At 39.3% G+C, this 13,776-nt stretch overlaps 1 protein-coding gene across 1 annotated transcript; it reads left to right on the plus strand.

Moving 5' to 3' along the window:
* The first annotated feature begins 4,327 nt into the window (after positions 1–4,327).
* LOC101103222 (lysozyme C, intestinal isozyme) lies at positions 4,328–9,192 on the plus strand. The gene is made up of 4 exons (XM_004006473.5): positions 4,328–4,491; positions 5,706–5,870; positions 7,748–7,823; positions 9,016–9,192. The coding sequence occupies exons 1-4, from the start codon at positions 4,356–4,358 to the stop codon at positions 9,080–9,082; spliced, it is 444 nt and encodes a 147-aa protein (XP_004006522.1). The 5' UTR covers positions 4,328–4,355; the 3' UTR covers positions 9,083–9,192.
* Positions 9,193–13,776: the final 4,584 nt, after the last annotated feature.

A 13,776-nucleotide genomic window follows, 5' to 3' on the forward strand; every position in this document is an offset into this window, starting at 1 on the left:
CAATGCAGTATACACGGGTTTAATCCCTGATATAGGATGATCCCACATGCCTGTGCTTGGTAACAAGAGAAGCCACAGCAATGAGACGCTCATCCTCCACAACTAGAGAGTAGCCTCTGCTCACAGCAACTAGAAGAAGCCTGCATGCAGCAACGAAAACCCAGTTTAGCTATAAATAAATAAATGAATAAATAAATAAAATTTAAAAAATACTTTTAGGTGTAAAACTCCAAATCTTCAGTATACCTATTTCAGTTCTGACTTCAAACCAGTGAGTCTTTCTATGACTTAAAACCAATATTAGTGGGAATGCAAACTAGTACAGCCACTATGGAGAACAGTGTGGAGATTCCTTAAAAAACTGCAAATAGAACTGCCATATGACCCAGCAATCCCGCTGCTGGGCATACACACTGAGGAAACCAGAATTGAAAGAGACACATGTACCCCAATGTTCATCGCAGCACTGTTTACAAAAGCCAGGACATGGAAGCAACCTACATGCTCATCAGCAGATGAATGGATAAGAAAGCTGTGGTACATATACACAATGGAATATTACTCAGCCAATAAAAAGAATGCATTTGAATCAGTTCTAATGAGGTGGATGAAACTGGAACCTATTATAGAGAGTGAAGTAAGTCAGAAAGAAAAAGACCAATACAGTATACTAATGCATATATATGGAATTTAGAAAGATGGTAATGATGACCCTATATGTGAGACAGCAAAAGAGACACAGATGTAAAGAACAGTCTTTTGGACTCTGCGGGAAAAGGTGAGGGTGGGATGATTTGAGAGGGTAGCATTGAAATGTGTATATTATCATATGTGAAGCGGATCGCCAGTCCAGGTTCAATGCATGAGACAGGGTGCTCAGGGCTGGTGCACCGGGATGACCCTGGGGGATAGAATGGGGAGGGAGGTGGGAGAGGGGGTCTAGATGGGGAACACACATACACCCATGGCTGATTCATGTTGATGTTTGGCAAAAACCACTACAATATTGTAAAGTAATTAGCCTCCAATAAAATAAATAAATTAAAAAAAAAAACCAATATTAGAGCTTACCCATGGACATGAGAGGTGTCCCCTAAGAAATGTAGCCCTCTCAAGATGCAAAGCCTCTCCAGAGAAAGCCTAAGAAAGCAAAGACCTTCCATGTCACGTGGCAAAGTAGCCTCTATCTCCCACCAAGTGACACCTTAAATCACTGGCCTCCTAACCTGTGTTACCAGAAGATGATGCTACTAAGAGAGTTTCCCTTTCAAAACCAGGCAACAAAGGTAGAGGCCATTATGGCCTCTTATGGACTTGGATACTTTATTCAAACTCCCCTAAAAGCTGGCATGGTTGGACAAAGAGAATGCTGCCTGTCACTTCATGTCCGTAGGCTCCCAGCTGGCTGGCTGCTGATGCAAGCCTGACAGACAACCTGCACCCCCCAGTGGCAGGATCCAGAGGGAGAATCCTCACCGATGACAAAGCCAAGTTCTCAATACATAAAACAAATGGAGATTCTCATCTCATGGTTTTTCATTCTTCTGACAAATGACGGCAACAAAGGAAAGCATGACTCCTTCAGGGAGGCTAAGAATCAATAACCATAGGTGTTGATTACCAAAACCAAATTCAATTCAGTTCAGTTCATTTCAGTCGCTCAGTCGTGTCCGACTCTTTGCAACCCCATGAATCGCAGCACGCCAGGCCTCCCTGTCCATCACCATCTCCCGGAGGTCACTCAGACTCGTGTCCATCGAGTCCGTGATGCCATCCAGCCATCTCATCCTCTGTCATCCCCTCCTCCTCCTTCCCCCAATCCCTCCCAGCATCAGAGTATTTTCCAATGAGTCAACTCTTCGCATGAGGTGGACAAAGTACTGGAGTTTCAGCTTTAGCATCATTCCTTCCAAAGAAATCCCAGGGCTGATCTCCTTCAGAATGGACTGGTTGGATCTCCTTGCAGTCCAAGGGACTCTCAAGAGTCTTCTCCAACACCGCAGTCCAAAAGCATCAGTTCTTCAGCACTCAGCCTTCTTCACAGTCCAACTCTCACATCCATACATAAGCACTGGAAAAACCATAGCCTTGACTAGACGGACCTTAGTCAGCAAAGTAATGTCTCTGCTTTTGAATATACTATCTAGGTTGGTCATAACTTTTCTTCCAAGGAGTAAACATCTTTTAATTTCATGGCTGCAGTCACCATCTGCAGTGATTTTGGAGCCCCAAAAAATAAAGTCTGACACTGTTTCCACTGTTTCTCCACTGTTTCTCCACCGTTTCTCCATCTATTTCCCATAGAGTGATGGGACCAGATGCCATGATCTTCGTTTTCTGAATATTGAGCTTTAAGCCAACTTTTTCACTCTCCTCTTTCACTTTCATCAAGAGGCTTTTAGCTCCTCTTCACTTCAAGAGTCCCAATTCAAGATCTATTTTCACAAATGTTTTTCTTCTGCCAATGTGAACTCACAAAGGTAGGGACAGGGAAAAACTGTTATCTTCCTCTCTTAACTGTGCACTGCAGACAGAGAGCTGGGAGACTGACATAGTAAAAATTCTCAGGTCTGCTGTCAGTTATCCCATATCTCAACTGCAGTCTCCAGGGAACAGTGGAGTGTTTCACACTTCACTGTCTCATCCTTATAACTAGAAACGGCACAGGAGGAAACATTTGTTTCATTTTACCTTACTAAGTTTTTGGCTGGGGTTCTGTATGAAAGATTAACAAGAGAAAAGTAAACAAGTATATTAACATGTACATCTCATATATACTTATGAGAAATGTTAACAGGAATAACTTAAAAACATGGTTAAAACTTGGACTTACAGATTATCTTAACCAAAGAACAATATACTTTTAAAGTAGCAACAAGACAGAGGAAAAGAGTGCTAGGCCTCAGACATTATTTTGCCGACTAAGGTCCATCTAGTCAAGGCTATGGTTTTTCCTGTGGTCATGTATGGATGTGAGAGTTGGACTGTGAAGAAGGCTGAGCACCGCAGAATTGATGCTTTTGAACTGTGGTGTTGGAGAAGACTCTTGAGAGTCCCTTGGACTGCAAGGAGATCCAACCAGTCCATTCTGAAGGAAATCAGACCTGGGATTTCTTTGGAAGGAATGATGCTAAAGCTGAAACTCCAGTACTTTGGCCACCTCATGCGAAGAGTTGACTCACTGGAAAAGACTCTGATGCTGGGAGGGATTGGGGGCAGGAGGAGAAGGGGACGACTGAGGATGAGATGGCTGGATGGTATCACGGACTCGATGGACGTGAGTCTGAGTGACCTCCGGGAGCTGGTGATGGAAAGGGAGGCCTGGCGTGCTGCGATTCATGGGTTTGCAAAGAGTCGAACACGACTGAGCGACTGAACTGAACTGAGACCTCAAGGTTGGCAAACTGTGGAACAATAAATACATTAGAAACTGATGGAAGATACCAGCTACTCAGTAAAGGTTATTTTGTTGAGTCCTCTGTTGCTGTCTTGGGGCTGATAAGTGTCAATTAATCAAAATGATTAATATCTGCACAAATTTATGCTTTGCTTTCAGGAAAACAGGAGGAAAGCAGAGAATTTTTCTTGGATCTGTTTCTTCTCAATTGCCTTCAGCTCAAAATAATCCTTGTGCTAAAGGGGAAGATTTTTGGGTGGCATATTCTGTTATCCTTCTGTAGGTTTTACTATTAAGTTCTTTTCACTTTCACTTTCTTTTGCATTATATGTTCTAACATGGAAATGTGAAATAAGGCATTGTCAGAAAGAAGTTAGGAATATTGTTCACATGAGCTTACTTATTATAGTAAAACAGTGATTCATAAATTAAGAATTTATAATAGACACCAAAAATGTTAGTAGAGGAATCTGATTGAGCAACACGGTATGGTGCTACATACGTGTCAGAACACCAGGCAGTGTGTCATATTGTTTTGTGGAAAATGTATAGAAAACAATTTTAAGGAAAAAGATGATAATATAATGAAAGCATATAAAACAACACCATGCAAATGAATGCTAATCAAGATGGGAACTCATTTTCAGTTGTGTAAAATGTTCATTCAGGGTTTTTATTTCTTTATGGTTGCTCAAATTCAATAGTGCTAATCCCAGTTCTTCCTGAGCAGTATCTTTCATAATTTTCTTGCAATTAACTCTTAGGACTTCAGAATACCCCTCTGCAAACATACAGAACAAAACCTTTTAGTGTAAGTGAAGCCATAAAAAGTCCCTGCTTTCCACATGTCTCCAAGGGTGGAGCCCCCAAACTGATCAGAGAAGAGGGAAGTGAAAAGATGTTAAATACCGAGTCCAGCTCACCCTGGTCAGCCTGGAGGTCTGGCTTCTCAGTCAACATGAAGGCTCTCCTTATTCTGGGGCTTCTCCTCCTTTCTGTCACTGTCCAGGGCAAGAAATTTGAGAGATGTGAGCTTGCGAGAACGCTGAGAAGATTTGGACTGGATGGCTATAATGGAGTCAGCCTGGCAAATTGTAAGTTAACTCTTCTTCATCCTTTCAAACAGTTAGCCAGGTGTGGAACAGACACTAACAGAGGAAGAAGAAAGAGACTTTGAGTGAATGGGGTTTTTTTATTTCTTAGCAGGTTTGTACATTTACAATGGTTAAAAACATCAAAGATTCCTTTAAAATTAGAGGTACCAGGTGAAGGAATGAGTCATGGGAGGGTCAAATTCTATACCATTCTAAGCATGCCAGATCCCCATATACTCCTCTAGTGCCACTAAATTTGCCAGCTGGCACATGAAGGCTGACTCTAAGATATATTTCAGAACCTGGGATATGTCTGTCAAGCCATTAGTGTTTGACTCTACCCATTTCCAGTTTGGAACTCGTGTTCTGCAAGCCTGAGTAGGCAGTGTTGTTTTTTTTTTTTTTAATCCCCCTACCATGATGTTGAGCTTTTAACAGCAAAGTTTTTTAAAACTTACATTGAACTCTTAAAACAGGGACAGTAGGAACCTATCTTCCCTCAATCAATATCTACATAAGTATCCCTGAAATGCAGCATAAAAATATATCTTATTATTCTGACTCTCCATTAATTAATTTTCATTTTCTTCTGCAGAATTAAAGATGTGCCTTAAGGAAAAGTGACTGTGTACTTTAGTCCGTATTTGTCAATGTCATCACTGTATTTTTCAAATTAAATTCAGATATTTCCCCTCCATAAATATTTCTGAATGAATGAGCAACTGGCTGGCTGGCTGGCTGAATGACATAGTCTTTCCTATTCTGTGATTCTTGTTGTCTGAATTCTATAGTCACCTTTAGGTATCATAAGAAATTTTCTTTCTCCTAGAAAATCCTTACTTTTCCTAATAAAGGTATTTTTCCATTAGTATATATATCTGCTGCTAATGACCAAATAAACTCAACAGCTCTGTTGCTTTTTCCATTCAAGGCTCAATCTTACCTGAGGGATGGGAGCAGGGGAAGGCTAATAGTAATAGAAGACACAGCTATTTTAATATTTTTGCAGTATGTTATCTTATTTCATTAGTATTTTCAAATGATTTGCTAACAAAAGAATTCTCTTAAGGGCCCTTAATACCAAATGTTAAAATATTTATAAGTAAAATATATCTTTATGCTTCTAAAATAAGTCATTAGTAAAATAGAATTGTGCTATGAAATATAAGTCATATGATGTTACTGTTTATTACTAAAAGTACATTTTTTTCCAGGGATGTGTTTGATCTATGGAGAAAGCCGATATAACACACAAGTTACAAACTACAATCCTGGAAGCAAAAGCACTGATTATGGGATATTTCAGATCAACAGCAAATGGTGGTGTAATGATGGCAAAACCCCAAGAGCAGTTAATGGCTGTGGTGTATCCTGCAGTGGTAAGACAAGATAATGTTGAGGGATGGCACAGACGTCTTCTGGTTATATCTACAAGAATAGAGATTCAATACAAGTGAAAAGATCTTGAAGAGTTCATGATGGACCTAGAAAAACTCCATCTTAACTTCTAGAAATGCTTTATTATCTATCTCATAAGTCCTTAAGTAAGAAATTAAATAGCTGGTATCATAAAAGTTTGCTGTTTGCTAACATACAAAAATTTTTGGAATGATCTATCACTTTATTATAACTGGACTTGCTGATGCTTTGTAAAGAACAATGCTATTCCTCCTACTCACCTTGTTTGGGAAAGGTTTAGGGATAATCAAGTTGTGTGTGTGTGTGTTTTAAATATACACTCCTTTATTGGAAAATGAAAGAATTAGTAGTTAGCCAAAGAGGAGGAATATATGTGGTCTTTTTAAAAAACTTTTACTTTTGACTATGACATATTTTAAATATGTGAACAATTTGAAACACATATCAACATAAATGTGTACTTTAACAGCATAATATGTGCTTTAGCAGTTGTTAACATTTTGTCATGTTTACTTCTTTTATGTATACATTATCCAGTTGGTGGTTTTCTGCTGAGTGATTTTAAAGTGAATTAGAAACATTATTACATTTCATTTCTAAATTCTTTACTGTGCATCTCTAAAAAATACACTTCATATTTAATCACTATCATTCTAGCAATTTCATATATGGATTTGTTTAATCAGAATGAAACAAATATTCTATTGAGTTCCTTTTCAAATTGAGATAACATATGCAATATTTAGGGCTTGCCAGGTGAGGCTAGTAGTAAAGGACCTGCCTGCCAACGCAGGAGACATAAGAGACACGGGTTTGATCCCTGGGTTGGGAAGATTCTCTGGAGGAGGGCATGGCAGCCCACTCCAGTATTCTTGCCTGGGAGAATCCCTACAGACAGAGGAGCCTGAGGGGCTACAGTCCATGGGGTCTCACAGAGTTGGACATGACTGAAGCTACTTAGCAAATGTGCATACACATACAATATTTATTGTGTAAAATATTGAGAAGTATTGTAAACTTGATATTGTTTAATTTTTAATATTAAAATTCCTAATAAAGAAGATTAGTTTCTGGATATTCTTTTGTACTCAGTTAAGTGTTAGGATTTAAAAATTATTTTTTATTATATAATAATCTGTGGTCATTGAATAAAAATTCTTACTACCCAGAGATTTACGACCACTGGTTTGGTATTCAGGTTTTCTTTCAGATTATGCATCACTCAAGTACATGAATGTAAAGCTGTATTACGCACATTTGTACTCACAAACATGTAAGCAATGTGCTTCAACAAAAATGAAACTGACTCATATTTACCAGCTTACAATTTGCTCTTTACTGTAAAAAATCATTTTTTCAACAAATATTAATCTTTATTATTTTTTTCTGGATGAATAGAATTCTACTATATAAATATTCTAAAATTCATCAATCCAACTCTTGTATTAACACATATATCTTGGGTACATATCTTATTATTTTTTTTGGAATAAATTTCCACTAGTAGAATTGCTAAGCAAAAAACTGCTAGACCGGGTTTTGCTTGTTTGTTTTTGTTTTGTTTTCACAGTGTCCAGTGAAAAGAGAACCTTCTATCATATTTGTTAATAGTTTCAGAGCTTCGAATGACTTTGGCAAATGAGAAACAAATGCTTTATTTAATGCTAAGTGAGATGGAATGGAGAGAGTTTCTCCCAATATTCACAGATAAAGAGATTCTTAAAAAAATAATTTTAGTTGTTCTTTCCTCAGCCTAAGAGAATAAAGCTGGCTGAACCTAAAATTTACATGAAATTTCTGTGAACGTTGTCCTCATTTCTCAACACCTCTTTTCCAGCTTTGCTGAAAGATGACATCACTCAAGCTGTAGCATGTGCAAAGAAGATTGTCAGTCGGCAAGGCATTACAGCATGGTATGTTCTTTTTTTTTGTTTTTGTTTTCTGTCCAGTGTTGTTGAGATATAATAGACACACAGCACTTTTTAAGTTTAAGGTGTATAGCATAATGACTTATGTACATCCCAAAATGATTATCACAGTAAGTTTAGTGAACATCCATGATCTCAATGGATAAAAAATTAAAGAAACAGAAGAAAAAATTTTGTGTGTGTGATGAAAAGCTTAAGATTTACACTCTAATCTATTTTCATAGATAAGATATAGCAGTGTTAATTATATTATCATGTTGTACATTACATCCCTAGTGTTTGTTTATCTTATACCTGGAAGTTTGTAGTACTTTCCACTGCTTTCATCCAATTCCCCACCCCTCACCCCACCCACAACAGCCACCTCTGGTAACCACAAATCTCACCTCTTTTTCTATGAGCTGGTTTGTTTGTGTTTGAAGTATAAACTTCAAACTGCAACACTATGTAAGTTCCTTTTACAGAGCAAGGTATGCATTAGGCATTAAAAGGAGACCTGCGGTCTTCCCTAGTAGTTTAGATTCTGTGTGTTCAGTTCAGGAGGTGGGGGTCTGGTACCTGGTTGGGGAACTAAGATACCAGAGGCCATGTGGTGCGGTCAAAAAAAAAAAAAAAGGGTAGGGGGGAGTTTTACCCTACTGTTTTATGGTAGTTTTACCCTACTGTTATGAGAGAAGTGAGGGAATATTCTCAAAGACCAAGGTATGCTACTGAGAACTGAAAATCTAAACAATTAGATTTATGCTCAACAGTGTATCACATAGAAATAATCTACTTTAACTGATTCAGAATCTAATTATTTTATTCCTCAATTTATTTTAAGGGCTTCTAGAGTTTTTAAGTTTCTACACACTCTACCAATTCCTTGTCATATCTTGAAATTAATTTTGAAAGTAAGTAAATATGGAACACGCTTTGCAGTTGTGTTGTGGACTACACAAGACTCAATATTTGTGTTCAGCATTCTGTGCTCTAGTGAAGCCTTGGGGAGATGTGAAGGCCTTGGTATACATGTCTCCAGTTAATAAATAGCAATACTCGGATCAGTCTGTAGCCTGTATTTCATATATTGATAAACAATTTTGTTCTCCCAAAGGATCTGAAATATGTATAAGAATGTATAAACAATGAAGATATGTTTTAACCTTATTACCGTGTGTTTCATCTTTCTCTACAGGGTGGCGTGGAAAAACAACTGTCGAAACCGAAATGTCAGCAGTTATATTCAGGGTTGCAAACTGTAACTCTGGAGTTTTCTTTCTTCTGCTCATCTGTCTCTTTTTCATATTAAGAAGTAATAGTTGAGTAAAAGGTTATACTAGCACTCTTTCAAATAAATAATGCTTTCACAGAAGCAGGAGCATGTGGTCTTTCTTCTAAGAGGCTTGATGCTTACCTCATGTGTTTATTGTTTGATATTACTACAACATATTTCAGGTTCTAAACAGAACTAATGCGGATGAATATTTGTCTAAAACCTTAGTTATCAAATGTATCCCTAGTACATTAAGTTCTTAATCAAAGAAATAACCCAGACTTAATTTTGAATGATGCAAGTACTCCCCAATATTTAACACAAATATTACAAAAGAATATCTTTAAGCAAATTGATCTTGGGCAAAGGCCCACTGTGTAGGCATGTGAATTTTCATCTGTCCAGCCAAAAGGAGATGAATACCAAATGGCTATATATGAAAGCAGCCTGAATTAAGAATTTTGTTTTCATACAGTGTGGCCTTTGATTTAAATGTTTTTGTAGAAATGTTGCATTTACACAGCTTTAGAAATAAACTCACAATGTATACATCAACCTATTTTAGCCTTTGTAAAGAACTCATATATGCATCTTGCTGATTCTGGAACATAAAGAAGGATTAGATGAGCTGATGCTTTTCCTTAATTTTATTAACTTAGATTCATACTCTATGACAAATTCAGAGGTAGATGAGCTTGCAAGCATTGAATTAATTGCTATTAAATAGATGTGAAATTGTGCAGGCAGTAAAAAGGTACAAACATTTTCATTAAAAGCTTTGCAATTCATACCTTGTCTTCCTTTGTTCAGTTCAGTTCAGTTCAGTTGCTCAGTCGTGTCTGACTCTTTGCGACCCCATGAATCACAGCATGCCAGGCTTCCTTGTCCATTACCAACTCCTGGAGTTCACTCAGATTCATGTTCATCGAGTCAGTGATGCCATCCAGCCATCTCATCCTTGGTCGTCCCCTTCTCCTCCTGCCCCCAATCCCTCCCAGCATCAGAGTCTTTTCCAATGAGTCAACTCTTCACATGAGGTGGCCAAAGTACTGGAGTTTCAGCTTTAGCATCATTCCTTCCAAAGAAATCCCAGGTCTGATCTCCTTCAGAATGGACTGGTTGGATCTCCTTGCAGTCCAAGGGACTCTCAAGAGTCTTCTCCAACACCACAGTTCAAAAGCATCAATTCTTCGGCGCTCAGCCTTCTTCACAGTCCAACTCTCACATCCATACATGACTACTGGAAAAACCATAGCCTTGACTAGATGGACCTTAGTCAGCAAAGTAATAAGAGCCATGTAATGTCTCTGAAAAAATACATATGTATATATTTGGGAAAAAAATGATCTGACACAGTATTTCCTACATCTTCACCTGTAATGAAATAGCTGGGCGTTGTTGCAAGAAATCCATAAGCATACTGACAGATCTCACTTAATATTTCAAATTAAAAAAAATTTTTGGTGGTGCCACACAGCTTCTGGGACCTTAGTTCCCCAGCCAGGGCTTGAATTCGCACCCTAAACAGTGAAAGCACAGAGTCCTAATCATGGGGCCACCAAGGAATTCCCCTCACCTTAAATTCATAAACATAAATCTCAAATGGGCACTCAAATCTGCTTGGCCATCATAGTCACTTCTCTGCGGTTCTGTATTGGTGTCCCACTCTCTAAAATGGCTGTCACTATTTGCTTCTCCTCTCATTTCAAAGTCCTAACCCACATGCCCAACTACCGGGCTTCAACACACTGCTCTCAGTAGATGATCTGGCTTCATATTACACTGACAGAACAGATGCAACTCATAGAAAATTCTCCCTTCATCCCCACCGTAGTAGAGCTCACATCTTTCTTTTCCTGGGCCCAACCTCACTTCATTCCCGTTTATCACTATGATGAAGGGCATCTGCTCCTCCCAGGGGCAATGTCTCCATATGCAGATTTCATCACAGCCGTCTCCCTGCTCCAGTTTAGGCTGAGGGTTTCCTGCATCCTGAGTTTTCCCCTCTTTGCTGGATCATCTCTGTCACTGTACAAACTGCCCTGCTAACCTTGCTTCTTACAAAGAACTCTCTGTGAGCTCTACATAACATTTTTTATTTTCTTTAACAGCAACACTTCTGGGATGTTATCTGTATTCACCCACTCCACATCCTCACCTCCATTTCTCTCTGTGACTCTTCTCAATCTGACTGCTGTCCTTTCTCAGCTCAAAACGGCTCCAGCCTGACTCCTTCCAGGATGCCTTGGAGCCAGTTCAGTGATCAATCGTTTTCTGTTCATCCTCCTTGATCTCTCAGCAGCATTTGACAGAGTGAACCACTTCCTACTTTTGAAAACATTTTCTTCCTCAGCTTTTCCTCCTTTACATCCTGCTTCACTGATGCTTCTTTCACAGCCATTCTGGCTATTTCTCCGCTGACTGATATTTAAGAGTTAGAGTGCCCTAGGGCTCAAGCCTGTAATCATTTGATAAACATATTTATTCATTTATTTGTCTCTTCTAGCTGAAGTATAACACTAAAAATGAGTTTTTCCAACTTTTTGAAGACACTGAAATAATGTCAATTTTCTCCAAAATATGCAAGTACAGTACAGTCTTTTATGTTTTCTGAACACTTTGAAAATATACTGCCAAAATGGTGCCCGGTGGCTCTGATCCTTCAGTGTGTAACTCCTCAAAACATCATCCAAATCAGGAGGTGAACACTGACAAATTAGGACCACTTAATCATCAGATTCTATGCGATTTCATCAAGTGTCCCAAAAGCTTTTCTTAATTAAAAGAACCAAGTGTTTTATTTGGTTGTTATGTTTCTCAGTTTCCTTCAGTCTAGATCCCTTTTTCCATGACTTTTATGACTTTAACCCTTTTGAAGACCTCAACCACCTGTGGTGTAAAACAGCGTACGGCTTTTCTGATATTCTATGGAGCAGATTAGCTTATGCACCTTTGGCAGGGATACCATAGAAGTGATTTTGTGCTCTTCCCATTGCATCCTTTCAGGTGACATCTGGTTTTGAAATGTTCTATTACTGGTGATGTACACATTGATCATTTGATCAAGGTGATGTCTGCAAGTCACCTCCACTGTGAAGTATTTAGGAAATGGTGAGGTACTTTGAGAAATTTTGTTCCTGATCAAAATTTCAATTTTTATGTTGACTTGTTATATCAGTATGGGTTTCCCCAGTGGCTCAATGGTAAAGAATTCGCCTGCCAATACAGGAGACGCATGAGACATGGGTTTGATCTCAGGGTCAAGACGATCCCCTGATAAAGGAAATGGCTGCCCACTCCAGTATTCCTGCCAGGATAATTCCACGGACAGAGGAGCCTGGAGGGCTACCATCCATGGGGTCACAAAGAGTCAGACATGAGCAGGCACACATGCAGGCATGCATACATTATATCAGGATGGACCCCTGGCTTCCTACTTTATTCCAATTATAATGAGTCATAATCCATTCAGTTCAGTTCAGTTCATTTGTTCAGTCATGTCCGACTCTTTGCTACCCCATAAACCACAGCATGCCAGGCCTCCCTGTCCTTCATGAATTCCAGAATCTACCCAAAGTCAGGTCCATTGAGTTGGTGATGCCATCCAACCATCTTATCCTCTGTTGTGCCCTTCTCCTCCTGCCCTCAATCTTTCCCAGCATCAGGATTTTTTCAAATGAGTCAGCTCGTCACATTAGGTGGCCAAAGTATTGGAGTTTCAGCTTCAGCATCAGTCCTTCCAATGAACACCCAGGACTGATCTCCTTTAGGATGGGCTGGCTGGATCTCCTTGCAGTCCAAGGGACTCTCAAGAGTCTTCTCCAACACCACAGTTCAAAAGCAGCAATTCTTTGGCGCTCAGCTTTCTTCGCAGTCCAACTCTCACATCCATACACGACCACTGGAAAAACCATAGCCTTGACTACAGACCTTTGTTGGCAAAGTAATGTCTCTGCTTTTGAATATGCTGTCTAGGTTGATCATAACTTTCCTTCCAAGGAGTAAGCCTTTTAATTTCATGGCTGCAATCACCATCTGCAATAATTTCGGAGCCCAGAAAAATAACATCAGCCACTGATTCCACTGTTTCCCCATATATTTGCCTTGAAGTGATGGGACCGGATGCCATGATCTTCGTTTTCTGAATGTTGAGCTTTAAGCCAACTTTTCACTCTCCTCTTTCACTTTCATCAAGAGGCTTTTTAGTTGCTCTTCACTTTCTGCCATAAGGGTGGTATCATCTGCATATCTGATGTTATTGATATTTCTCCCGGCAATCTTGATTCCAGCTTGTGCTTACTCCAGCCCAGTGTTTCTTATGATGTACTCTGCATAGAAGTTAAATAAGCAGGGTGACAATATACAGCCTTGATGTACTCCTTTTCCTATTTGGAACCAGTCTGTTGTTCCATGTCCAGTTCTAACTGTGCTTCCTGACCTGCATAGAGGTTTCTTAGGAGGCAGGTCAGGTGGTCTGATATTTCCATCTCTTGAAGAATTTTCCACAGTTTATTGTGATCCACACAGTCAAAGGCTTTGGCATAGTCAATAAAGCAGAAATGGATGTTTTTCTGGAACTCTCTTCCTTTTTCCAAGGTCAAGGGTGGCGACTGAGAGGAGCTACCCGACTCCCGAGGTCAGGGGAGGTGTCTGAGAGGAGCAACCCCACGTCCAAGGAGCAGT

The sequence above is a fragment of the Ovis aries genome, chromosome 3, assembly GCF_016772045.2.
Source record: "Ovis aries strain OAR_USU_Benz2616 breed Rambouillet chromosome 3, ARS-UI_Ramb_v3.0, whole genome shotgun sequence".
Classification (NCBI taxonomy): Eukaryota; Metazoa; Chordata; class Mammalia; order Artiodactyla; family Bovidae; genus Ovis; species Ovis aries.